General features: G+C 35.7%; 3 protein-coding genes across 3 annotated transcripts in view; all 3 read left to right on the forward strand.

Annotated features, from left to right (window-relative positions):
- Positions 1-7,251, forward strand: part of LOC306887973 (anillin-like) — a 19,540-nt gene extending 12,289 nt beyond the window's left edge. The window contains exons 21-23 of the mRNA XM_079446048.1: positions 2,236-2,343; positions 5,540-5,676; positions 5,858-7,251. Coding sequence (XP_079302174.1) covers positions 2,236-2,343; positions 5,540-5,676; positions 5,858-6,020 — 408 coding nt within the window. The 3' untranslated portion in view covers positions 6,021-7,251. The remainder of the gene's footprint in view (positions 1-2,235; positions 2,344-5,539; positions 5,677-5,857) is intronic.
- On the forward strand, positions 6,091-20,963 carry LOC306887974 (B-cadherin-like). Its single transcript, XM_079446049.1, has 15 exons — positions 6,091-6,354; positions 9,780-9,881; positions 10,330-10,464; positions 10,577-10,732; positions 10,849-10,993; positions 11,070-11,236; positions 13,884-14,012; positions 14,103-14,288; positions 15,568-15,812; positions 17,782-17,924; positions 18,506-18,730; positions 18,820-19,044; positions 19,510-19,643; positions 19,737-19,868; positions 20,046-20,963. Exons 1-15 carry the CDS (start codon positions 6,346-6,348, stop codon positions 20,253-20,255), a joined length of 2,343 nt encoding a protein of 780 aa, XP_079302175.1. The 5' UTR covers positions 6,091-6,345; the 3' UTR covers positions 20,256-20,963.
- A 188-nt stretch (positions 20,964-21,151) lies between these two features.
- On the forward strand, positions 21,152-25,170 carry LOC306887975 (uncharacterized protein). The gene is made up of 7 exons (XM_079446050.1): positions 21,152-21,277; positions 21,472-21,636; positions 22,742-22,852; positions 22,977-23,033; positions 23,344-23,451; positions 23,539-23,685; positions 24,801-25,170. The coding sequence occupies exons 1-7, from the start codon at positions 21,260-21,262 to the stop codon at positions 24,852-24,854; spliced, it is 660 nt and encodes a 219-aa protein (XP_079302176.1). The 5' UTR covers positions 21,152-21,259; the 3' UTR covers positions 24,855-25,170.
- The last annotated feature ends 690 nt before the right edge of the window (positions 25,171-25,860 follow it).

The raw sequence follows: 25,860 nt of genomic DNA on the forward strand, positions 1-25,860 counted from the left end.
TCTTTATAGGGACAGGGCTTGACAGAGTATCTTATTTATCATATTTCTTAGAGCCAAGTTGCATTTAAACTATATATCAGGCATTTATGTAATACATCTAATTTGTGCATTAATGCCTGCAATATTAAATAGTTTACTAACTACAGCAAATCAAGTACCTGCACGCTGTTGCTGTCTCGTCTCCCCTCAGATGCGCTGCAATTGCGATCTTGCGCGCAATTCTGAAAACGTCCACAAGATGGCGGTGTTTATCGGGGAATCCGATATTACAAAACCGATATTCGATTATGGAAAAATGCTTAAATATCGGGAAAAATATCGGGAAATCGATATATCGGTCGATCTCTAGCCAATACATATTTGCAAAGCAGATATGTGAAATACGTTAACAATTTATCTTCATAGTCGCAATCTGATCCATTTGAATGCAAGTTTGAGAATGGCTTAGGGCACAAGAATATTCAATGTGTTGAATAGTAGAGCTGCAACAAGGTCTTCCCGGTTACATTAGTACTTTATTTTAAATTATTAATTTCATCTATGATCTCAGTTTGTTTTTGTTTTCTTTTGAAATTTGATGTGCTTAATCAGGGCTCCAAACTGCGACTAAAACGGTCGCATTTTTTTGCTGAGGTCGCCACTGGCGACTATCTATATATATATATATATATATATATATATATATATATATGTATATGTGTGTGTGTAATGTTATGACAAAAAAAAATTGCATGTAAGGACTTTTTTCCTGATTGTTTTGCGCTCACATCTTTTGTTTTGTTCACGTATTAAACTTAAAATTAAAGGACGATGCGCATCAAAGTTTTACTGGAAAAAAGTTTCCAACAGTCCTCATCTATGCCGCACAGCACCGCTGACGCACACAGTCTGCTAAACGCAGCTCCAGTTGTGCCGCGCGAGAGAGACTGAAATGATGGAGACGTGCAAGTGCAGAAAAGCGTGTCTATTTCGCGCACAACTTGAAACAAACTGCAACAGGTAAAGTTGTCAGCTCTGTGGATACTGGCAATATTGTCAACAATTCTCATTTATAATCATTACTAATATGGCTTCTGTGTTCTGTTTTTGCATGGACTTGCAGTTATTTGAAGCGCACTTGCCATCCAGTAATCGCAAAAAGCTTTGTGCTTTGTTACTTTTTAATAAACAAAACATCAGCTTTAAAATTATGTCAAATAATACAGTTTTGGTGCTCTTTAATGCGGATTACCAGCGTACACTTTTGGTAATATAAATACAAGTAGTCCGTATCCACACTGTCCGTGTATGTGTCCGGACTGCGCACACGGAAAGTATAACACAGGCTTAATGCAGCAGTCGCAATCTCTTTAGCACCTCAGTTAAAGCAGCAAGTGAACCCATTATTATAGCTTTCTGTTTACTACTATAGTATGAAATGAACGTGATTTAACATCAAAAGGTAGGCAATAAGAGAGTCTACAGTACAACTTACTGAAATGTTTTATGTAAAAGCTCATTCAGTGTTTCAAACTGAGGAAACCGTATAAAGCTTTTAAACATTGCATTGTAATACATTTACCTCAGAATAACCACTCAGTGTCCATAAGCTCATCAGTCAGCTAGAAAAATAACTATAAAGAGGAGCATTTTGCTATATTTATGCGCTATTGCATATTAATATTTTTACTTAATCTGTTGTCTACATGATTCAACTCTTCCTATAAAATAGCATTTTACTAATGAAGAAAAACAAACTGAATGTGTGAAAGACTTGACAACATTTATAGGATGCACTGAGGAGGAGCCCAAACTACACTCAGTTGCCAAGTCATGCTTATGGTCCATGATATTGGTACACATTCTGTGTAACAAACAATTCTTTGTGACCATATTTCAAGTTGTAAAAGACATTTAGCTCCCACTTTAAGTGAACCTTAGTTACCAGGTCGACCTGATCATCTACAAGATGGATTAAAATGCTGATAAAGCCAAGAAAAGATAAGACATAAACACATGACAGAATGACTGAAATGTTCAAATGTAGGGGAAAAAAATAAAATGATAATAATAAAATACAACACTTTTATTCTGTGGCACCTAAAACAATAATTTGGCGCCCAAGTTTTTCTCTTATAGGAGCCAATGGCTCCTTACTCGATTTTTTTGTCTGGAGCCCTGTTAATGAAGTGTCTCTATAGGTAATGTTCTATGTTTTTGTGAAATTATGCTGCAACTTTCTTTCTCCTCTTGTAGACCATGTTTGAGGATGTGAGTGGCTTTGGAGCTTGGCAGAGGTTCTACTTCCTTCTGGAAGGAGGACACCTGCTCTACTGGAACTACCCGAATGAGATGGGCAACAAGGTGGGGTTGTGCAATTATGTGTGTAAATTAGTGGTTGACCGATATATCAGCCAATATTTGGCATTTTTCAAATATCGGCATTGGCCGATGCGTTCGTGGTGGGACTTTTATTTTGACGGTGCTGAGAATGGCAGCGCCTGAGCACACAGTGACAAGCACGGGTGGGTTGCGGGTCCAATAACCAAGACTATTTCGACTCGGTCCAGTACACGCTGAGCAATGTAGCCAATCACGCTGCTTATCGTGTGATTATTGGGAGCGCTCTTTGCTTGCTTTCTGTATTTAACCTATTCACAATTTGAATAAAAGTTTTAATAAATTAGTTTTTTCTACCTCATGTAGGAGATTTAATGCAGGTGAGGTTCGTGTCCAAGTTTTTATGTCAAATGGGTCAGGTATGGGATTAAATTGTTGTCAGATAACGTGTCGGGTGTTCTGTTAATTACTGCAGGTGTTGGATGATCATTTCTCCAGCCAGGAAAGGTGAATAAAAATGCCTCTCTGTGATTTACCACAAAGCATTACTTACTTGCAGATTTCAGGCTTCTGGAGGGGATGTAGATTCGTAAGAGTGAGGAGGAAGTACGAGGGTGCTGTTCTGTACGCAAACATCAATGTCTTGAACTTGATGCGAGCAGCAACCAGTAGTCAGGGAGATAAAGAGAGGTGTGAAGTGGGCCCTTTTGGGCTCATGGAAGACCAGTCGTGTCACTGCATTCTGAAACATTTGTCGAGGTTTGTTTGCGCATGATGGAGGTCCAGCTAGAAGAGCATTGCAATAGTCCAGCCTAGAAATGACCAGGGCCTGGGCAAGAAGTTGTGCAGCATGCTTTGTTTGGAAGGGCCTCCTGATGTTGTGCAATGCAAACCTGCATGATCGAGCTGTCTTTACAATATGGTCCTTGAAGGTCAGCTGGTCACCAAAGAATAATTTTTGATGAACCTAGCAGGATGATCAAATCATGCTGCAGAGTCGGAGTGGCAGGGAAAACGAGAAGCTCAGTCTTTGCCAGGTTGAGCTGCAGGTGATGTTCCTTCATCCATGCTAAGATGTTTGTCAGGCAGCCTGAGATCCATGCAGCTACTATTAAATTGTCTGATTGAAATTAATGATAGAGCTGTGTGTCATCAGTGGTAGAATTTGGTAGGAGAAACCATGTGCTTGTATGTTGGGTCCAAGTGATGTAGTGTATATGGTGAAGAACTAACCCCCGAGGAACCCCTGTGACCAGTTGATGTTCTTTTAGATACCTCTCATCCCCAGGAAACCCTGAAAGACCTACCTGTGAGATAAGATTCTAACCAGTGGAGCGTAGATGCAGTGATGGTAGACAGGATGATCTTATGATTCACAGTATCAAAAGTGGCAGATAGATCCAGCAGAATAAGAACTGATGTTTTGGAATCAGCTTTCTCTATCTGCAGGGCTAAAGTGACTGACAACAAAGCAGTCTCAGTTGAATGGCCGCTACTGAAACCTGATTGGTTAACATTCAGAAGAGAAAGGGAAGTTGTTAGAGAGAACAGCAGGTGTTGCGGAGTCTTCTGGTGGATGAATCCAGGTCTCAGTCAAGCCCAAGATACTAAGAGTAGACTGAGAAGCAATGGCCAGAATGAAGTTTGTTGACAGCTGACTGACAATTCCAGAGACCCAGAGAAAATGACATGGGTGCTGCAGAAGAGGTGCAGATAGGACACAGTTTAGCAAGATTGCGTTGCCATCTGCGTGTGTTTTAGAGCGTTGTTGAGAGAGAACAAGAATGTATTGGAAACATACTACCGCCTAACTTACTCTACCTGAGAGGTAAGGAAAAATACACTTACTTGAGATTTTTCTTTAGATCTGAAATAAATTGTATTCTTGAAAACAACCTTTTATTGTACTATTGAATAAAATATTAGTTAAGCTGGTGTGTGGTGGGCGTTCTGGCGCAATATGCCTGCTGTTGCATCATCCAGGTGTATGCTGCACATTGGTGATGGTGAGATTCCCCCTTCTATGTAAAGCGCCAGAGTACCCAGAAAACCGCTATATAAATAAAATGAATTAAAACAACCTTTTATTGTACTATTGAATAAAATATTAGTTAATTATCAAAGAAAGAGAAAAAATAACCATAATATGGACTTTTGTAAATGCTGTGATACTGTGATGCTCAGATTCTGTTATTTCTTTCTTACATTGCTGATTTCACCATTAACTCTTCACCTGAACAGTTTGTTGTTGTATATGGTGTCATTGTAAACCATCAAAACATAGGGGTAGACATCACCTTTTCTGTGTTATCATGTTTGGTTCAGGAGATATGACACAAAATACTTAATTTGGTTATGGCGGAAAGTAAAATGGTACTTGGCATGGCAACCATGAGGTATTTTTGCGATAGCTCCATTTCTGAAAATGTTCAGGGCCCTAATCTGTACAATTGTACCAAGTTTCATGCTTTTATGAAAAAGGGAACATATCGCTTCAAATTTTGCACACATCATCTGGACTATAATAGAAAGGCAAACATTATAATACTTTCTCGTTTGCCGTCAGTATTCAGCAAATACACATTTATATCATTTAAACTTTGAATGACTAATGAACATTTCATTTCACAAACCTTGCAGACTTAGTCGAATCTAGTTGAGATCTTGTGAAGTGTGCACTTGTATCCTGCATGACGGTCGGTCCGTGTGAATTGAATGCAGACAGGAGGAGAGTTCAGCTTCATTGGAGACGCACGATCGACAAACTTTAAACTTGATTTTAAATTATGCTGCGCTTCATGCTTTTGCCCACTGTCATATTCATGTAATTTTCACTGTGTGCTGTATGTAAAATGAGTGTTACCTTGGCTTTAGCTGAAAAAATATGATTCCCAATTCACACAAGCTTCCCAAAATACTGGGAAGAATACAGAGTGCCCTGTTGGTTACAGACAGTGTTTACATCCTTTTTAATTATTTTCTTTTATTAAATATTTGTGAAAAATAATTTTTCATTTAAAGTATAAGCATGTTTATTTTTACACATTTATTTTCAAATTTCTTAAATATTAATAAAAATGTATATTTGCCACCCTGCTTTCCAAGATATTTGCATCGGCTGTCAAAAAAACAATATCGGTCGACCACTAGTGTAAGTAATGTGTATCCTTCTCATTCATTATTATTATTTTTTTAAAAATATAATTTCCTTCTCTTCCAGCCAGCAGATGGAAGTCTCTCTCTCTTTGGCTTCTGCAGTGTCAGGCCTGTGGAGCGAGAGTGCTGTGCACGGCCCCACACCTTTGAATTAGTAGAGACTAACATCCTCCAGCAAGAACACAGCCAGACCTTGAAGAAGTAATGCATCCAATTTGCAATGCATTGAATTTACTAAAAGAAAGAGTTCAGCCAAAAAATGAAATTCCACAATATGGAAGAAAGGATCTGCTACTTCTGTTTTATGGCTTTAACATTTAGTATCGGTTTACAATAAGAGTATTGGTTTTAATTCAAATCTAAATGATCTTTTGTTGTTCAGGTGCTGGTTTTCAGCGGACACAAGGGAGGAGAGGTCTGACTGGATGGAGAAACTGAGTCAGACCTTACTGGACTCTGTAACGTGGAATAGGAAGCCTGTCTCTAACGATAACAGGGCCAGCACGTCCTCTAACACCGGAAACTCTCGTGAGAGTATCCTGTAACACAACACGCATGTGAACCCTCACCATGTAACACTAAGAAAGGAGATCTCAGAGAAGATCATATGTTGCACTAAAAAAATACATGAAGAGCTTCTGAGAATAGAAGCAGCCAAACAGAACTGTTTTACATAATAGTGCATACAAAATTACATACTACTTTGTTAGATGCATACATTATAGTGGATTATTTAAGATTTCTGATCTGTCATTACATCTTATAGATTGTGCTATATTTTTGAATGGTTTACCACACTGTAAGGATAGATGAATTTGCCATTGCTATTAATTTTCAGGCAAGCCATGTAGTAAGAGCAGTCTGGTTTGAATGCATGAGGTAAGTCTCCAAAGTGCCTATTTGAATGTTTATTTATCTCCTGCCTTATTCAGACAGTTGCTTATGATTGAATGATCAACTGAAATGCTTTAGATTATTGCATTGAAATGTGTTTCAGATTATGCTTATGTATGAGGGTGTACTTAATTACATGGTATAGTTAAGTTTACAGCATTAGTAGGAAAGCACTAGTCTGCCTTTGGCTAAAGCTTTTTATGTTTATTGCTTTTTCAATTACTCTGGGAACAATTTATGTGACTGTAGAACTGCAGTCTTCATCTAGAAGGGAGAATTGTTTTTATTTGAATGTACAAAATATGAAGTATGTCCTGAATTGTATATCAATTTTTCTGGGAGGACATTTTCATACTATGCCTCCTTGACAACTCCTTTTCTCCTGAAAAATATTGATGATTGTTTACTTCAAAAATGCTTTTGGTAGTACCTGGCCGTGCGTTATATCCAGTGAGGTGTGTATTATATTTTTTAGGAGACAGTCTGGCCAATATAAACTAAACGATTGAGTTAATACCGAATCTGATGGTCGTTTGGGGTTCTTGGGTTAAAGTCTGGAATGTGCAAGTATAAGAATAACACTACAGAGCTGTCAGTCTGAAAATGCCGTATGATAATTCATGCAGGGGGAGAGAGCGTGATTTACAACCTTATGACTAATTTGAGGTTTATTTGAAGCTTCAGTAGGTTGTATCTGTTTGTCTTACGAAAGAGTTTTCACTCTAGGGGCTGTGAAACTGATAGGAAGCTTTTCAGTCCCATGTCTATCCCATATATGTGTTTTTGCCAAGGGTCTCATACTATTACTCTGTTAAACTATATAAAACTATATGAAATATCCTGGTAAAGGTACTATCAAATAAATATGGCTGTTAAAGTCGGAAGTGTTTGTTTTTCTTTTACACTTGGTGGCGGATTTATTTGTGTTAATACATTTCTTACAAGTCTTAATTTAAATTAAATGTGCAAAGTTGTTGGTTTGTAATTACTTTAAACAATCAATCATTAGTTGTTCTATCCAGTAAATTTATCCGCTTCAGCAGATAATTAGCTTTAGGGTTAGTTCACCCCAAACTGAAAATTGTCATTTACTCGTCCTCATATTATTCCAAACTTGTATGAGTTTCTTTTTTGTGTTGAACACAAAAGATGCTATTTTTAAGAATGTTGCAACATGTAACCAAACAGTTGCTGGTAACCATTGGCTTTCATAGTATTTTTTTTTTTTTGGCTTGTTTTTTTCATACTATGGAAGTCAGTGGCTACCAGCAACTATTTGGTTGTCCAAATTCTTCAAAATTAGGGATGCACCGAATATTCAGCAACTGGAATTGTTAAACCAAAAATAGCAAGAAAAAACAAACAAAAAAAGCTCTTTCAGTGTTTGGCCGAATAAGCAAAAAGACTGAATAATATGTACCGAACTGACGTGACACGATCAAACGGAGGCGAGCACTAATGCAGCAAACATGTCTGCAGTGTGGAAATATTTATAAGAGAGAGAAAGACGCAAAAATCATTACAAGCTCGAAACAAATTCGTAATGAGAATCATTTATAAATCTGTAATCAAAATAAAAAAAAAAGCACTGAGATCTTCCTGCGGGTTTCTGCTAAAATAAAATATCATTTGGCCTTCGGCCCAGTGTTTCATTTTGTTTGGCTTCAGCCAAGAATTTTCATTTCGGTGCATCTCTATTCAAAATATCTTCTATATTCAACAGAAAAAAGGTTTGACACAACGTGAGGGTAAATGATGACAATTTTCATTTTTGGATGAACAAGCCCTTTAATTATGGATTATTACTAGCAAACTCGCCAGATGTGCTGCTGCCAGTGTTGAATATTATGTGTGACTACTTACAGTAGAGCATCTCCAAAAAAATTCTCATGAAGTAATTTTTCCATGATGACATAGCAGCACTTTTGTCTATCTGTTTGCCCTAAGGGTTGCTGCATCAAAGCACCATAAACGGTCTGCATTTTATTATAAAATATATAATAATGATATTTTGTTTTGTAAATGGTTTGTACAATCACTTACATGGCATCTGTGTATGTAGTTTGTAAAAGCTGACTTTAAGCTCAATGTCCTTTGATGTATGGCCTCCAGCACCTTTCCATAAACATGCAAATGCGCGCACACACACACACTAAGATCAGACTTTACAGTAGTTCAAGTGGAGAATTGACAAGGTAGCAGACAATACACGGAGAAAACATATTTCTCATTCTTTATACTGTTAAGTATTGCTGTGAAGATGAAGGGATTCACTCATGGAAGTTTCACTTGTCTTTTGTGTCTAGTAAGTCTTGTTTAATGTCATATTCTCGTCTTTTTATTTTATGCATGATGTGAAGATGACATCTCTGTGTATTTTTGTCTGTAAATGTTGTAGAGTCCAGACAACAGATCTTACATAATTACAATATAATTATATATTGATTAAATACATAGGTAATTATTTCAGTATTGAATTGTCATTGTTTAAATTACTGAATGTATAAGTTGTTAATAGTATTCATGTTTGTAGGTTTTATTACCTAATGGAGAAATAATATTGAATTAATATTTTTGTGTTCCTACTTCATCTAAAGGAACTGAATGCAACTTTACTTCAGAAAATGTATAGCCTATATTTATATAATTTCATATAGTTAATATCACATGAAGAATGCCATTTTTTATTACAAATGTGATATTCATTTTATGCAATAGTTCAATAAACAATAAGTTAATATTAAGAGACTTATGTTTTAGACGCCATATTAATTTTTTTAAATAGAATACATCAGTTTTGAACGTTTTATGTTTCAAATATCAAAACATAATTTATGCATTTGAAACTGCAGGTTAGCATTCTATGTCCCTCAGAGCTGCATTAAACAATGTAAATATTGGAAAAGATTAATTTCTATCACTGATGTGAACTGACCACACAGAATATGAAGAATATCAAAACAATTCTGGAGTCAGCTGTCCATTGGAATCTTTAAGATACCAGCACAATAACGCATGCAGCAAAATATCGTCTAATTATTGTTATCGTTTCGCACACCCTAATTCATGTTATTTAATGTATATAATAATCTATTGATGATAATTGTTAAAATCAATATTATTAATACTTTTGACTTATCCATTTTCTTAAAAATGGTTTAACGGCTGAAATGTAAAGATTATCATTTTACAAAACACTTTGTTTTTGTGAAAACTTATCTGAATTGTAAATCATGCTTTTTACAGTTTAATATGGTACTATAGACATTGCTCTACCCCGCTCATATGGTATTCATTTTATTTGTGCAGGTCTTAGAAAAGGTCTTAAATTTGAGCTTTAAAATCTTGCAGAAACCCTGTAATTAGATGAAACTTGATCAGTTTTTTTTTCTTCATCTATGTTTAAACAGATGGTCTTAACAATTGACGGAGAGATCAACCCAGAGTATTTAGCAGCCGTTCGACAGGGACAGTTCATGCTTGACAAGACAAACAGCAGCACACTTTGGCAGGTACATAAATGACACCAACATGTTTTCAGAATTTCCTCATTTCTAAAATGCATAGTTGCCTCAACAAGTATTTGGACATTTACATAATTTCGATGAAAATCATTGCAAAATCAAGTGGCATCTGCAAACAACTGATTTAACATTTATCTTAGACATTTTTGCATTTAAATGGTCTTTTTTGTGGATTCAAGTCAGTTTCTCTGAATGCATATGTATTTAATCACATTAACTAAAATGTGTATTAACAATTTTCACTTTTTTTTTAAATTGCTGGAAATTTGTACAAATAATTACAAAGAAAGGGCAAGTAACATTGAATTAAACCTGCAATTTTGACGTAGAAAGATTGAAATAATTTCTTGTCAAACTACTTTTGTACCCACTGCACTGTAGCTCAAAAGCTTTACAGCATTTACATATATTTATTTGATTTACATTTGTCATTCAGAATAGCCCAACTCCAGAGTCCCATTATGTCTTGATGACATCTAATGGCATGATCAGAAGAAAGAGGGATTGGTTGATTCCCCATGTCAGCATTCCAGAAAATGATAAAGGCCCATTCCCAAAGATAGTGGTGAAGGTGTATCTCTCTCTTATATGTCCTTTTTGCTTCGTCCTGTTTTTAATTAGCACATTATTGTCCTGTTCACATTGCAAGTTCTAATCTTAGTTTTTTATGTTTTGCTCCACAGATGAAGTCCACCGCTGCTGATTCCATGAGAATGATTTATAAAATCACAGGTGCTGGAGCAGATCAGCCTCCCAAGGGTCTTTTCACAGTGGACAAATATACAGGCATGTTATGGGTCACCAAAAGCCTGGACAGAGAGGAAACTGAAGAATACGTTGTGAGTGAAGAACCTGGATTTTAAACACAACATGTTAAACAGTTTGAGTTTGCTTGTAACTTTACCGAAGTATTTTGTCTTGATAAGTGCTGTATATTGTGTGTGTCTGTGTGCAGCTCACAACTCATGCTTCAGCACAGGATCAAAGCTTCATTGAAACCCCTGTTAAACTCACCATCAAAGTTATTGACCAAAATGACAACAAACCTTTGTGTACCCAGGATCCTTTTATGGGAGAAGTCCCAGAAAGGGCAAAACAAAGTAGGATTGGAGATCCTTCTCAGACTTTACATTTGTTTGACATAGCATAAAATACTGTTTTATGCTCCTACTGCAGATGCGCCCGTCATAAAAGTAACGGCAAAAGACATTGATGACCCAGAAACTGCAAATGCCATTGTGCGTTACAAGCTGGAGAGACAGGAACCCAACGGTGGGGTGTTTCACATTGACCCAGCCAGTGGAGTCATCAGCCTGGCCACTATAGGCATTTTGGACAGAGAGGTAATAAATCTTTGTTTGTTTACATAAAGACTGAAATTAACTGAATTGTATTAAAGCTGTTAAAATCTTTCTTGTGACTTAAAAAATTACTTAAAACAGAAATAAAAATAAAGCTAAACTTAAATAGAATTTGAATTGAGGTAGCAAAAAGGATGCAGAATTGCAATCCAAATTCAATTTTGAATAGAGTTAAAATTAGAAATTAAATCTTAAAATGTACATTTTTAAATTTGAAAAGGAAAGTTCATCAAGACAAACTTTGAATTATGGCTTGAAAAGCCTTGTTTAAAAGTGTAATTTTTTTAGAATTCCAATGGTTTGCAGTCCAATCCAAATTCAAATTCGCATTGAAATGAAAGAGAGCCAAATCTTACATTTTAAATTTTGTCCAGATTCGTGTCAGGTATGTCAAGTCAAGTCACCTTTATTTATTTAGCGCTTTTAACAATACAGATTGTGTCAAAGCAGCTTTACAGTATCAAATAAGAAAATAGTGTGTCGGTAATGCAAAAGGACAATAGTAAACACTCAATTTTCAGTTAACGGCAGTTCATCATTGAATTCAGTGATGTCATCATTCAGTTAAGTTCTAATAGTATCTGTGCAATCAAGTCGACGATATCACTGGAAATTAAGTGTCCCCAAATAAGCAAGCCAGAGGCGATAGCAGCAAGGAACCAAAACTCCATCGGTGACAGAATGGAGGAAAAAAAACCTTGGGAGAAACCAGGCTCAGTCGGGGGGGCAATTCTCCTCTGGCCAAACGAACCAGCAGTTTGTGCTGAGGACTCATCTGGTTCCAGAGGTCTCGTTCCGATGGCTGTCTAGGAGACAAGGTCTTCACTGGGGATCTGTCTCTGGGGCTCATCTAGGTGTCCTGATCTCCGCTGACATTCAGGTCTGTAGAGGTCATCTCTAGGTGCTGATCCACCATCTGATCTGGATACGGACTGGATCTTGTGGCTACGGTGAACTTGGAATAAGAAAGAAACAGACTAATATTAGCACAGATGCCGTTCTTCTTACGATGTAACAAGTACATCGGGTGTTATGGGAAGTGTTCCTGGTTCCAGTTGACCTAATTAATGCAGCCTAACAATCCTTTAAAGGATTTGAATAAGTATATGATGTCTAGCAAAGCATATGAGGTATTTTTTCCACATTAATTTCACACGTTTTGTACAAATTTAGTCTTGTTTCATTAATAGTGTATATATTTTTTTTTATTTACCCCAAAGAATGGAAGTGAATTTTGTGCAGCGTTGAGGAATGTAGCCAATCAGAGATCTATCTATTGATTTCTTGAACCCAATGACCAATCAGTGATTTTTCAGTTTAAGTCAGAGTCCACTCAAAACACCAGACTTTTTTTTGTTCAATCCTGAGTTTTGCAAGCTACTTTCATTATAACAAAGTGTTGGCACAATATAAGAGATTGATTGTGTTGTGTAGAGAGCTTCATTGATTATAACAGAACTTTGTGAGATTGCAATGAACTGAGTGACAGATTTTCAACGATTATAAAGGCTCTTTGCGCTACATATAATACATTCAGAATTTGAATAAAAACTTTTCATGCTGCTAAGTGGACTAGTGGCCACACACTGCAAAGACACCTGCATATAAATGTGTGGTTTGCTCTCGAATTTGCAATGATTGACAGTGATAACCACAGCAATAGATATATATGTCGAAATAGATGTGCATGCCTTACTAATTTCAGAAGCACCCATAGTAGTTTGATTCTGAAACCAGGCCTGTGCTGATTAAAGGTAGCAATGATATTTCACATAACCACTAATTCAATGTCAGATGTGGACTAGTGTACTTCACATTACTCCACATTAGCTAAATTTTCCTTTACTGTAACATACGACACTGTGACTGCTCTCCATGTATTACTAACACAGCATGCATTACTAACGTGTATATTAGGCTAAATTTGGAATGATCTTGTCTCTCTTATCTGATTAACTGAGCAAAAGGTCTAACGTTAACTTACACAGTGACTCAACTTTTATTAGGTTGTTCAGGAAATGGTAAACCATTCACTTCAAATAGGCTGTGATACACAACGAATGAGAAGTGCCGTGCCGTCCTGTTCTCACGTTCACGGCACCAGTCCAAAATCTAATCACTGAATCTAATCACCAAGTTCACTTCAGAAATAGGAAAAAAATGTCTGTCGATGATTTTTGCTGTAAAAACAACAACAACAAAAAAAAGAAAAGGAAAGAGTGTGTGTATGTGAAGCATAGACTTTAGCCAGTCCAAAGAAAGAAGTTATTGAAAAAATGTCCATTTTAATCTACAATCTACGTTAATGAGGTAAGACAAATGTAATTTAAAGGCGCATTAAGATTTTGATAAGCTCGGCCCTTCTCCTGCTCTGTGCCCAGACACTAGTAATAAAATAGTTCAAGTTTACTGCTTAATATTTTTGTGGAAACCATTATGCATTTTTCAGCATTCTTTGATGATTAGAGAGTTCAAAAGAGCAACATTTTGGTAAATTTAGCAAGATTATTCATTTAAACTTTTTTAAATGTAAAAAAAAACATATTGACCTCAAACTTTTGAATGCTGATATTGTTTCAGAACCATCAACTGAACATGGCTGTCTTTTTTGCCATCTCTGTGATAACAGAATCAAACTGTGTATAAGCTGGCTGTGGAAGCAGCAGATTTGGATGGTCACGGTCTTTCTTCCACCTGTATGGTCATCATCAAAATTACTGATAGCAATGATCACGCCCCTAAGTTCGGCCTAAAAAAGGTAAGTTCATTTTTGGATTTAGGCTAAATTTTCCAGACCCATCTGATGTTGAGTAGCTTTGAAATGGTCTGTTTGTGTGTGTTTTGGCAGTATGCAGGTACAGTACAAGAAAATAAGGCTGGGGAAATTGATGTAAGGTTGGATGTCACAGATAGAGATGAGCCTTTAACTGCAAACTCAGTGGCAAAGTTCACCATCATCCAGGGCAATGAGAAAGGGTTCTTCAACATCAGCACCGGCCCCAGTGGGATGGAGGGAATCATCATGGCATCAAAAGTGAATATGCATTCATATATCAAACTGAATATACAGCACACTTGGACTTAGACCCTAATGTTTGAATGTTTAAGACTCAGTAATGAAATTAGTATTTGTTTCAGCAAGGAAGCATTAAATTGTTTAAAAGTAACAGTAAAATACATTTATAATCTTGCAAAAGATTTTTATTTAAAAAATGCAAAATCAAAGAATCCGGAAAAAAATGTATCATGGTTTCCACAAAAATATTAAGCTGCAAAACTGTTTTCAACATTCATAAGTAATATTTCTTGAGGAACAAATCAGAATATTAGAAACATTATTAAAATTCAGCTTTGCCATTTCAGGAATAAATTACATTTTAAAATATTTGATTAGTAAACAGGGATTTAAATACTAGAAGTAATGATATTTCACTCTATTACAGTTTATACTGTATTTCTGCAACACTGAAAAAATTGGTGCAGAAACAATTTTCACTTAGAAATCGCTTGAAAATTTCACAAATAATTACAAAGAATCAGCAAGTAACACATTGAAGTAAACATGAAATTTTAAAGTAGAAAGACTGAAATAGTTTTTCTTATAAAACCACTTTTGTAACCACTGTGTTTTGTAATCACGTGTGTTTATTCGATTTACATTTGTCAAATCAGCATATTATAATGATTTCTGAAAGATTATTTAAAAAAAATTCAGCTTTGCCATCGCAGGAATATATTCTAATAGTAAACAGTAATTTTTTGGGTAAGTCGTGGCCTAATGGTTAGAGAGTCGGACTTGTAATCCGAAGGTTGCGGGTTCGAGTCTCCGGCCGGCAGGAATTGTAGGTGGGGGGAGTGAATGTCCAGCGCTCTCTCCACCCTCAATACCACGACTGAGGTGCCCTTGAGCAAGGCACCGAACCCCCAACTGCTCCCCGGGCGCCGCAGCATAAATGGCTGCCCACTGCTCCGGGTGTGTGTTCACGGTGTGTGTGTGTTCACTGCTGTGTGTGTGCACGTTGGATGGGTTAAATGCAGAGCACGAATTCCGAGTATGGGTCACCATACTTGGCTGAATGTCACTTCACTTCACTAATTTAAATTCTAGATGTAATGATATTTCACACTATTACTGTTTGTACTGTGTTTCTGCTCATAAAAATGCAGCCGTGGTGAGCATAAGAGACTTCTTTCAAAAATATTCAAAAATCTTACAGACACCAGACTTTTTGTTTAGTACAGTGAGGGTTTTTTTCATGAGCACTCACATTTTCCTCAGAAAATGAAAAATACATTTGTCCATATATTTTTAGGGTCTGGACTTTGAGCAGACCAACAGTTTCTCTCTGCTGGTAGTGGTCAAGAACGAGGTTCCTTTTGCTGTTCCTTTGGCCATCTCCACTGCTACCGTCACCATCACAGTGCAGGATGTAAACGAGCCGCCTGTCTTTGAGCCTGCGGAGAAACAGATCATGATTCATGAGGACCTCAAAGTGGGCAGCACTATCTCCAAATACACAGCCAATGACCCAGATACTGCTAGAGAGCAGAAAATAAGGTTTTACATGTATACACACACACACAAAAAACACAATTATACAGGTACGTCTCAAAAAATTTAAGAAAAGTTAATTTTTTCTTGTAACTTATTTCAAAAAGTTAAACTTTCATATATTTTAGATTCATTACATGTAAAGTAAAATATTAAGTTTTTTTGTTTTAATTTTGATGATTCGAGCTTACAGCTCATGAAAGTCAAAAATCAGTATCTCAAAATATTAGAATATTTACATTTGAGTTTCAATAAATGACCATCCATACAGTATAAATTCTGCGTATCTCTTGTTCTTTGAAACCACAATGATGGAGAAGACTGCTGACTTGGCAATGATCCAGAAGACGAACATTGACGCCCTCCACAAAGAGGGTAAGTCACAGAGGGTCATTACTGAAAGGGGTGGCTGTTCAAGGAGTGCTGTATCAAAGCATATTAAATGCAAAGTTGACTGGAAGGAAGAATTTGGGTAGGAAAAGGTGCACAAGCAGCAGGGATGACGGCAAGCTTGAGAATACTGTCAAGCAAAGCTGATTCAAACACTTGTGAGAGCTTCACAAGGAGTGGACCGTAGCTGGAGTCAGTGCATCAAGAGTCTCCACGCTCAGACATCTTCAGGAAAAGTGCAACCAAGCCACTTCTGAAACAGAAACAACATCAGAAGCGTCTTACCTGGGCTGTGGAGAAAAAGAACTGGACTGTTGCTCAGTGCTCCAAAGTCCTCTTTTCAGATGAAAGTAAATTTTGCATTTCATTTGGAAATCAAGTTCCCAGAGTCTGGAGGAAGAGTGGAGAGGCACAGAGTCCACGTTGCTTGAAGTCCAGTGTGAAGTTTCCACAGTCAGTGATGATTTGGGCTGCCATGTCATCTGCTGGTGTTGGTCCACTGTGTTTTCTGAAGTCCACAGTCAATGCAGCCATCTACCAGGAAATTCTAGAGTACTTCATGCTTCCTTCTGCTGACAAGCTTTATGGAGATGCTGATTTCATTTTCCAGCAGGACATGGCACCTGCCCACACTGCCAAAGGTACCAAAAGCTGGTTCAATGACCATGGTGTTACTGTGATTGATTGGCCAGCAAACTCGCCTGACCTGAACCCCATAGAGAATCTATGGGGTATTGTCAAGAGGAAGATGAGAGACACCAGACCCAACAATTCAGATGACCTGAAGACCGCTATCAAAGAAACCTGGGCTTCCATTACACCTCAGCAGTGCCACAAACTGATCACCTCCATGCCATGCCGAATTGAGGCTGTAATTCATGCAAAAGTAGGCCCAACCAAGTATTGAGTGCATAGAAATGAACATACTTTTCAGAAGCCTGACATTTCTGTTTAAAATATCCTTTTTTGATTGATCTTATGTAATATTCTAATTTTCTAAGACACTGAATTTTGGGTTTTCATTATCTGTAAGCCATAATCATCAAAATTTCAAGAAATAAAGTAATAGAAATTTAAAATAATATTTTAAATTTCTTGAAATATTTCACTCTATGTGTAATGAATCTATATAATATATGGGTTTCACTTTCTGAAATGAGTGACAAAAAATATTGACCTTTTTCAGGATATTCTAATTTTTTGAGATGTACCTGTACTGTCGTATCAAAAAAAAAACTTTTTTGCGTATTACCCAGCAGGGTATTTATCATTAAAAGTATTACGACATTCTTATTATTTGAAATAAAGCTGAAATAAAATTTTAATATTAGATGAAAAACTTGAACTAAAAATGTTTAAATGTTGAAAGTTGAAGCACTAAACTTACCAAATGGAAATACATACAAAAATAAAAAATAAATTAAACCTAAATACAAATATAAAAAAAGTAACAAAAACACATGCAAACAAAACCATAGTGTTGTTATTGTAAGAACCAAACTTTTTGTGTATTGTTGTGTGTTTGTTAAGCACCGCTGTGTCTGTCATGTGTTCATTTCTATCACATATTTGTGTGTTATGTCAGATATAAGTTGCTGCAACACTTTGCAAACTGGCTGGAGATCACAGAGGATACTGGACTCATCAAAGTCAGGAGCTCACTGGACAGAGAGGCCTTGTTCATAAGAAATGAACAGTACACGGTCTTAGTACTGGCTTATGACAATGGTAATTTAAATAAAGCTCCAAATGCCTAAAGACTAGGAATAGTTCACTCCAAAATGAAAATTTTACTGAAAAGTTACTCATCCTCAGGTCATCCAAGATGTAGATGAGTTTGTTTCTTTATCAGAACTGATTTGGAGAAATGTAGCATTACAACTCTTGCTCACCAATGGATCCTCTGCAGTGAATGGGTGCCGTCAAAATGGAGTCCAAACAGCTGATAAAAACATCACGATAATCCATAAGTAACCCATTTGTCCAAATATTTTCTGATGAAGAACTCATCTTCCTCTTGGATGGCCTGAGGGTGAGATTTTCTGCAAATTTTTGGAATTATGATCTTGAGCTAAAAAATCTGAGCCTGTGCCCATCACATACTATGCGATTTTCTGTGAAATCTGTCAAATGAAACCTGCAGACTGAAAAAAAAACTGGGCAAAAGTCAAGTAGTGTATTCAAGCTTTAAGGATAGTCCACCCAAAAATGAAATTGCTGTTATCTACTAATTTTAGTGTTACTCAAAACACATCTGATGTTGGCTTTAGACAGGTTGTGTGGACTGCTTTGTTTATTTGTTTCTGTAGATGACGAGCCTGCCACAGGAACCGGCACATTAATGATTAAGCTGTTGGACATTAATGACAACGCTCCAGTGCTGGAGGAGCGCAGAGTCCTGATGTGTCTCATCAAACCGAAACCTGTCCGTCTGACCATCACAGATCCAGACAGCCCAGAAAACGGCCCGCCCTTCATCATAGAGCTAAATAGAGAATATCAAAGCAACTGGACTATCATCAGCAACTCCAGCAGTAGGACTGGTTTAGCTCACATTAAGTTTTGTTAATCTGTTGTGAATATATTGGATATCTCACACTTCTGCTCTCCCCTCGTTTCTCAGGCAGTGAGGTGTTGCTGCAGCCGCTCAGACGTCTGGCTCTTGGCGAATATAGCCTGGTTTTGCGTATATATGACTCCAAGAGGTTATTTCAGGACAGTTCTATCTTAGTGGAGGTGTGTGACTGTAAGGGTGATGACGTTACCTGCTCCAGCGGCATATATGCTGCTGCTGTTGCTGACATCACTCTGTCCATCTATGTGCTAGCGACCATCTTATGCTTTCTTGGTAAGCAAACAGCCTGTCATAATGAGTCTCTAAATGAGAAAAATATCAATATATATTTATAAATATTATTTTATAATATAATTATAATTATTTTTATTTTTTTTTAAGAAAATGTTGTTCACCAAAGGTTTTGTTTAATAAAAATATATAAAAATTGTATTTTAATTACTGTTTTAATCTATTTTAAAATGTGCAAAGCTGAATTTGATTTTAAAAAATCAGGATTCTTTGAAAGTTCAAAAGAGCGGCATTTAGTCTAGACTTTCACAGTTACAAAAGATTTCTGTCACTTCTGATCAATTTAATGCCTCCTTGTGAAAAAGTATTAATTTCTTCTTTCTGAAAAGTATTCATCTATAAATACATATATGTGTGTGTATTTTCACGATTATAATGATGCTGGCCTTTAAAGTCACTACTAATAACAGTGATGATGTTAAAAAAATGTTTTCTTTTTTTCTATAGTGCTGTTACTGTTGCTGCTTCTCCTGAAGAGGAGATGTGGGAGAAAAGTTCAGTGGGAACAGTTCAACCATAGAGAAGAAGACAGGGACAATATTTTATGTTACAATGAGGAAGGAGGCGGCGAACAGGACCAGGTGCACAAGCTCTTCCACATATCATGTTCAATTAGCTTTAATTTGGTCAAGTCTTATCAGTGTTTATGTTGTGTATGTACATGTGTATTACAGGATTTCGATATGGTCCTATTGTGCAGCAGACTAGAGGTTTTCTCTACCGATATTGCCCCAATGGCCTCACCAACCGTCTTCTATCGGCAACATCCAGATGAGAATGAAGATATCGAAAGCTTAATTTATGAGGTATTGTAAGAGTGTTTATGTGTATCTGCATAAGAGTCAGCATGATTTCTGCAAGTTCAACATGCATGTTGGACCTGGGATTGAATCAACAAAAAATCCTGAAAAACATCCACAACCAAATCACCACCATCAAAAGTTACATGCATGTGTTAAATACTGGACTCTGTGTTTCTGTAGAGTCTGTGCACAGCAGATGATGACAACTTTGTGGCACCATATGACTCCGTGCTGGTGTTTGCTCATGAGGGTGAGGGGTCCGAATCTGGATCTCTCAGCTCTCTGCAGTTGTCCATCGGTGATGGAGGTCAGGACTTACAGCATCTGCAGAACTGGGGACCTCAGTTCAGAAGACTGGCTGATATGTTTGCTGGAGGAGAAGAAGAGTGATATGTGCTCTGATCACTATAGGAGTATGTATATAAAAGTGTGATGTGAAATGTGTTACCAAATTAAAGAAATATAGTTCTCCCAAAAATGAAAATGTGCTGAAAATTGACTCAACTTCAGGGCATCTGAGATGTAGATGAGTTTGTTTCTTCATATAAACAGATTTGAAGAAATTTATCATTAGATTACTTGCTCATTAATGGATCCTCTGCAGTGAATGGGTGCCGCCAGAATGAGAGTCCAAACAGCTGATAAATACTTCACAATAGTCCTCATGTAATCCACAAGTTGATAATTGATAAACTGGAGTTGTGTGGATTATTGTGATGTTTTTAATCAGCTGTTTTGACTCTCTTTCTGACGGCACCCATTCAATAATGAGGAGCGAGTGATATAATGCTAAATTGCTCTAGAGCTGTTCTGATGAAGAAACAAACTCACTGCTACAGTATGGTGGATCTTGTTTTTTTACTTTTTTTTTTTTACACATTTTATATTTGCATTATGCAAATGAAGCTGTTGAATTGACTGAATGTAAGACAAGCACCTGTAATTTATTTTTTGTTCTGCATGAGTTTACGTAAATTGTTTACTGAAGATTTTACTTTCGTTTAGTACTTTATCTCATTATATTGTATTTACTTTTTTATTGTATAAAATGCATAATGTTTGTTCAATTATCAATAAACACTGCTTTATCAATATATATAATTTTGATGCCATTTTAACTTTTTTCATTTTAATTATTACAAATTTTAATTTATAAAGCTTACTTTAAACGATAAGTTTCATATCAGCCAATATGACTCTTAACAACCTTTGATCAGATCCTGACAAATCACACATCAGGACTCTCCCTATTGGGCGGGCTTTAAGAGCAAGACCCTGAGAAAGAACTTTGACCCTGTATTTCACAAAGACGGACGTTTGTCTTAAAGTTAATCTACATATTTGAATGTTTGTTGACTTGTTTTGCACTGATTTAGAAAGACGTCTCGTATATAATGCCTGAGATTGCAGCGGTAAGTTATAAATTACTTCACTCGTAAATCCATAATAGTCATTATAGACTTGTATTAAATTGACTGTGATCAAGCATGACTGTAAATGCTACGGTATACTGTATGTATGTTAACCAATCAGAGGAACTACACAATAAAAAATCAAGTCCATTTGTTGTGGTGGTTACTCATGTTGTCACTTCTTTTGTTCCCAGATGAATCGGAACATGTTCCAGGAGGGGCTGCATCAGGTGTTTTTTAAGGCACGTATTTTGCCCCACCCTGTTCCAGCTGATGACTCCACAGCTGGAGAGCTGATGGAAGACCGACTGGTCCGCTGGTTTGGGACAGTGGTCAACACCCGCCTTCTCCTGTCTGGGGTAACAAAATCTAGTTTAACTGTCATAGACACCCAACAATCCCAATAAAATTCAGATTTAATAAATACATATGTGACCCTGGACCACAAACCAGTCATAAATGTCAATTTCTCGAAATTGAGATTTCTACATCATCTGAAAGCTGAATAAATAAGCTTTCCATTGATGTATGGTTGATGTATTGTTAGGATAGGACAATATTTGTCCGAGATACAACTATTAGAAAATCTAAATACTGAGAAAATTGCCTTTAAAGTTGTCCAAAAGAAGTTCTTAGCAATGCATATTACTAATCAAAAATTTAGTTTTGATATATTTACGTTAGGAAATTTACTAAGTACACTATATTGCCAAAAGTATTGGGTCACCCCCTTCTAATGAACATGTTTGACTACTTTAGTAATTTCTATGAGTACAAATCTTAATGTTTAAGCATATAATGATATTCTTTCGGCTTGACCAGGATTATAATTGTTAACTAAAACCATAAAAAACTTTCCTAGTACTTGAAATAAAGTAAATGTAATTGAAATAAAATAAAAACTTAAAACAAGTCTATTTCAGCTAGTTACCAGGGCTACATTTCTAATTTTTGTTTAGTTTAACATGAAATAATAAATAACTAAAACAAATAAACTTAAGAAAAATATTATAGACATTAAAAAACGAATAAAAATCACAAAAACACACAACAAAATTACACAAATTTGAACTAAAAGTTACAAAAATGAAAATTTGAAAATAATATCTTACTCAAATTATTAACAAAATCTATAAAACTATATTAATGATACTAAAATAATAGAGTTTGACAAATGATAGCAGTATCATCAGTGTTATTTACCATCTTTTTTTGACTTATTGTTTGAACGGACTGCCAAAAGTTGACACAAACTGGATCAAAATAACCATTTTAGTTCCAAAATGAATGCCACTTGCTATATTAAACATACATTATGGCAGCATGGCATACTAATATTTGAAACTTTTATTATTGCATAGATTTACTGTTTCACATACAATTTTATTTTGACCAATAGTAGGCAGTATATACTGTAGCCTAATTCTTGCTTTTGTTCCTCTTTTCTCTGTCGTTCTCTTTCAGGTTGTTCAGATTTTCAGTGCTGCCTTCTGCGTTCTTTGCACTTTCTCTTATACCTGTTTGACTTTCAGCTGTTCTGCGTCTATGACAGCTCCAATATGGTGTAGCCTTTTTGTAAGTGCTCCAGTTAAAATTTCTGGTTCCCAAATTTGACAGTCAATAAATCAGAACCAAGCAATGACCAATCTGACATTCTACAGTAGTTGTTTTCTGTCTTATATATCTGTTTATGTCTCAGTTTCTAGCCACGGGGTCACTTGCAATTGATGTCCAAAGGAAACCCCAAAAAATCAAAGTAAGCTTGTTTTGTCTTTTTTTTTTTTTTTAATAATCTTGATGATTTTCCTTTTGTCTTAACAATATCTTTTTTTTTTAACTCCATAAACATCTTTCTGTGAAATACTTAGCTTGAAAAATGTGTTTGTGCTCTCTTATTATGAAGTGAACGTCACTTGGTTTGATATTTTGTTGTCTAATGCAGTGATATTCAGATATTTGTGTCCAAATCAAATGTTTGTTGTGTATGTAATATGAGTATATCCTTAATCATGTTAATAGGCTTCCTGTGTGCTTGTTTGAGTAAAGTGTGATCTATGCTATTGTAGGTCATGACTCTGATGGGCCTGAATATCTTCAGCTTACTGTTTGCAGTTTGTTCTTTTGTCACCTTCTTTATTAAATCCTCACTAATGGGAAAGGCCACCCCTCAGCAGGTGCGTGTACAGAGACACTGCCGCTTAATAAACCACTAATTTACCACTGAAATGAGTTCATGGTGTCTCTCCATCTCTCTGTCTCAGCGCATTGGTGTGTATGTGCTGAAGAGCAGTGGTTTCGTGTCCATCCTCCTGTGCATGTTAGCAGCCATATACATGCTCTTTCTGATTTGGAAAGGTATTAAGTCCTACAGCTCCCTCTACAGACAGGACTACATCAGTGTAATGCAGGTACAACATTCACACAGTCAAGCTCTAGAAAGTTTTAAGAGTGCAATAATAATACAGGGTTTCTGCGAGTCTTAAAAACAAGTCTTAATTCACAAAATTTAAGGTCTTAAATCAGGGAAGAAAGTCTTAAATGCATAAAGCCATGGCATTAAATGATGAATGCATTGCTATCCCACATGAAAAAATACTAAAGTAATTTATAGTAAATAGTATAGTGTTTTTTAACCATACTATAGTAAAGTGTATTATACTGTAGTATTTACAACACTTTGTTAATGAATGCTACAGAATACTGTAGTATTAACTATAGTGAACTAATAAACTGTGATAAATACTGTAGTATACTTTAGTTTTTACTACAGTAAACTAGTGTATTGTAGTATAATATATCTTATAGTTGTAGAAAACTTAGTAATTTGTTTATATTACTATAGTTGTTATGCTACCATAGCAACTATAGAATTACCACAACAAATTAATTCAAGTATATTATTGTTCAAAAACACTATAGTATTTACTGCAGTATTTTCATGTGGGTACTAATGAATATCTTCCTCAGTATTTTTTGTTTGTTTGTTTTCCAGTACAAATGTATATCAATATTAATTTGAGATGCAACATAAAACTTTCTAAGAAATTGAATATAATTGAGTGTATGCTTCAAACAAGAACACATGTGTTTTTGAAAATATGAAAACTTGTATAAGTTGAACATTCTGAGCCGATTAGCAGAATTTCTCCGAAAATAAGATTGCTTATCTTATGTGTAAATGTACTTTCATGAATCTTCAGACGTTTGCACTGGAAAACAGGACAAAAATACAGATGAAGAACATTATTTTTTTTGCAGTGTGTTCATTTTGTTTTATAGCTATAAGCTATTTTGGTATATTAAAAGAAAAGGTAATGATAGATCTGTTGGAACTGTTTCAAACTTTGTGTTGCTAATACAACTCATTCTGTTCTCCCTGGACATTTACACTTACAGAACATATTGTGTTCCCTACAGTTTATTCCAAAAATGGTCTTAAAAAACGTACCTACATTTAGCATGCAGACCCTTGTTATGTTTATTATGTAGTTAATATATTTAAATCTGACTCCATTTTTCTTAGAAATCAGATGAACACACAGATCCACTGCTGGAAAACGAACAGTTCAGCCTTTGAACGGTCGCTGGTCGGAATCAGGAAACATATGCAAACAAATTTATGGCTTATTTTATTTTATCAATACATTTTTAAGCATTTACACCCAGGTTTAAAATGACAAATAATAGTGATATTGCAAAAACCTGACTACATATTTCCGTTTGTGAAAATCAAAAACAATATATCAACATAATTTATATGTTACATTTAATGCATCATTTATATATACATTCAATACATATGCATTTGTGAGGATAACATGGAACCCATCAATGATTTTTTATATTTATGTACAATTATATGTGGTAATTAAATTGCCTTAAGATGTCTTTGTTGTGCCATTTCTGAAAATCATACTGTTGATTCTGTGAAGACAACATTAGATTAAAATTTACCATGTTTACTTTAACAGTTGTTAAAGGGATAGTTCACCCAAGAATGAAAATTAGAATATTTTGGAGACATTTTGAAGAATGTTGGTAGCCATAGACTTCTATACTTGTTTTTCTGATAATATGGAAGTCAATGGCTACCAGCAAAATGTCTTCTTCTGTCTGTGTTTAACAGAAGAAAGAAACTCTTAAAGGTTTGTAACCACTAGAGGGTGAGTAAATGATGACTGAATTTTCATTTTTGGGTGAACTATCCCTCACAATTCATTAGTGAACATTATTTTAAAGATGATTGCATTTTAAAAATGTAATAACTTTATCCACTTCTGAAATGACTTTTCTGCATATGCGGGGAAAAATAAAATCAGTAATATCATAACCTACTTTTCTACAATCAAATACCAATGGATTTAGTCCCGGTTTTCATCATTTACTCATGAATATTCTGTTTTACTCAGGAATATGTTATTACAGAAGTTGCATTGTGAATGTGTTTCATGTTGTCAAATACAGTTTCTACTCCTTTAATATATCATTTAATGTATCTTTGTACATCTTGCTCGAGATACTGAAAATGAATGCACTTCTGATTATTAATGTGGCTGAAAGAGATGAGATTTGACCAGATCTAC

Source organism: Barbus barbus (genome assembly GCF_936440315.1).
Source record: "Barbus barbus genome assembly, chromosome: 22".
Lineage (NCBI taxonomy): Eukaryota > Metazoa > Chordata > Actinopteri > Cypriniformes > Cyprinidae > Barbus > Barbus barbus.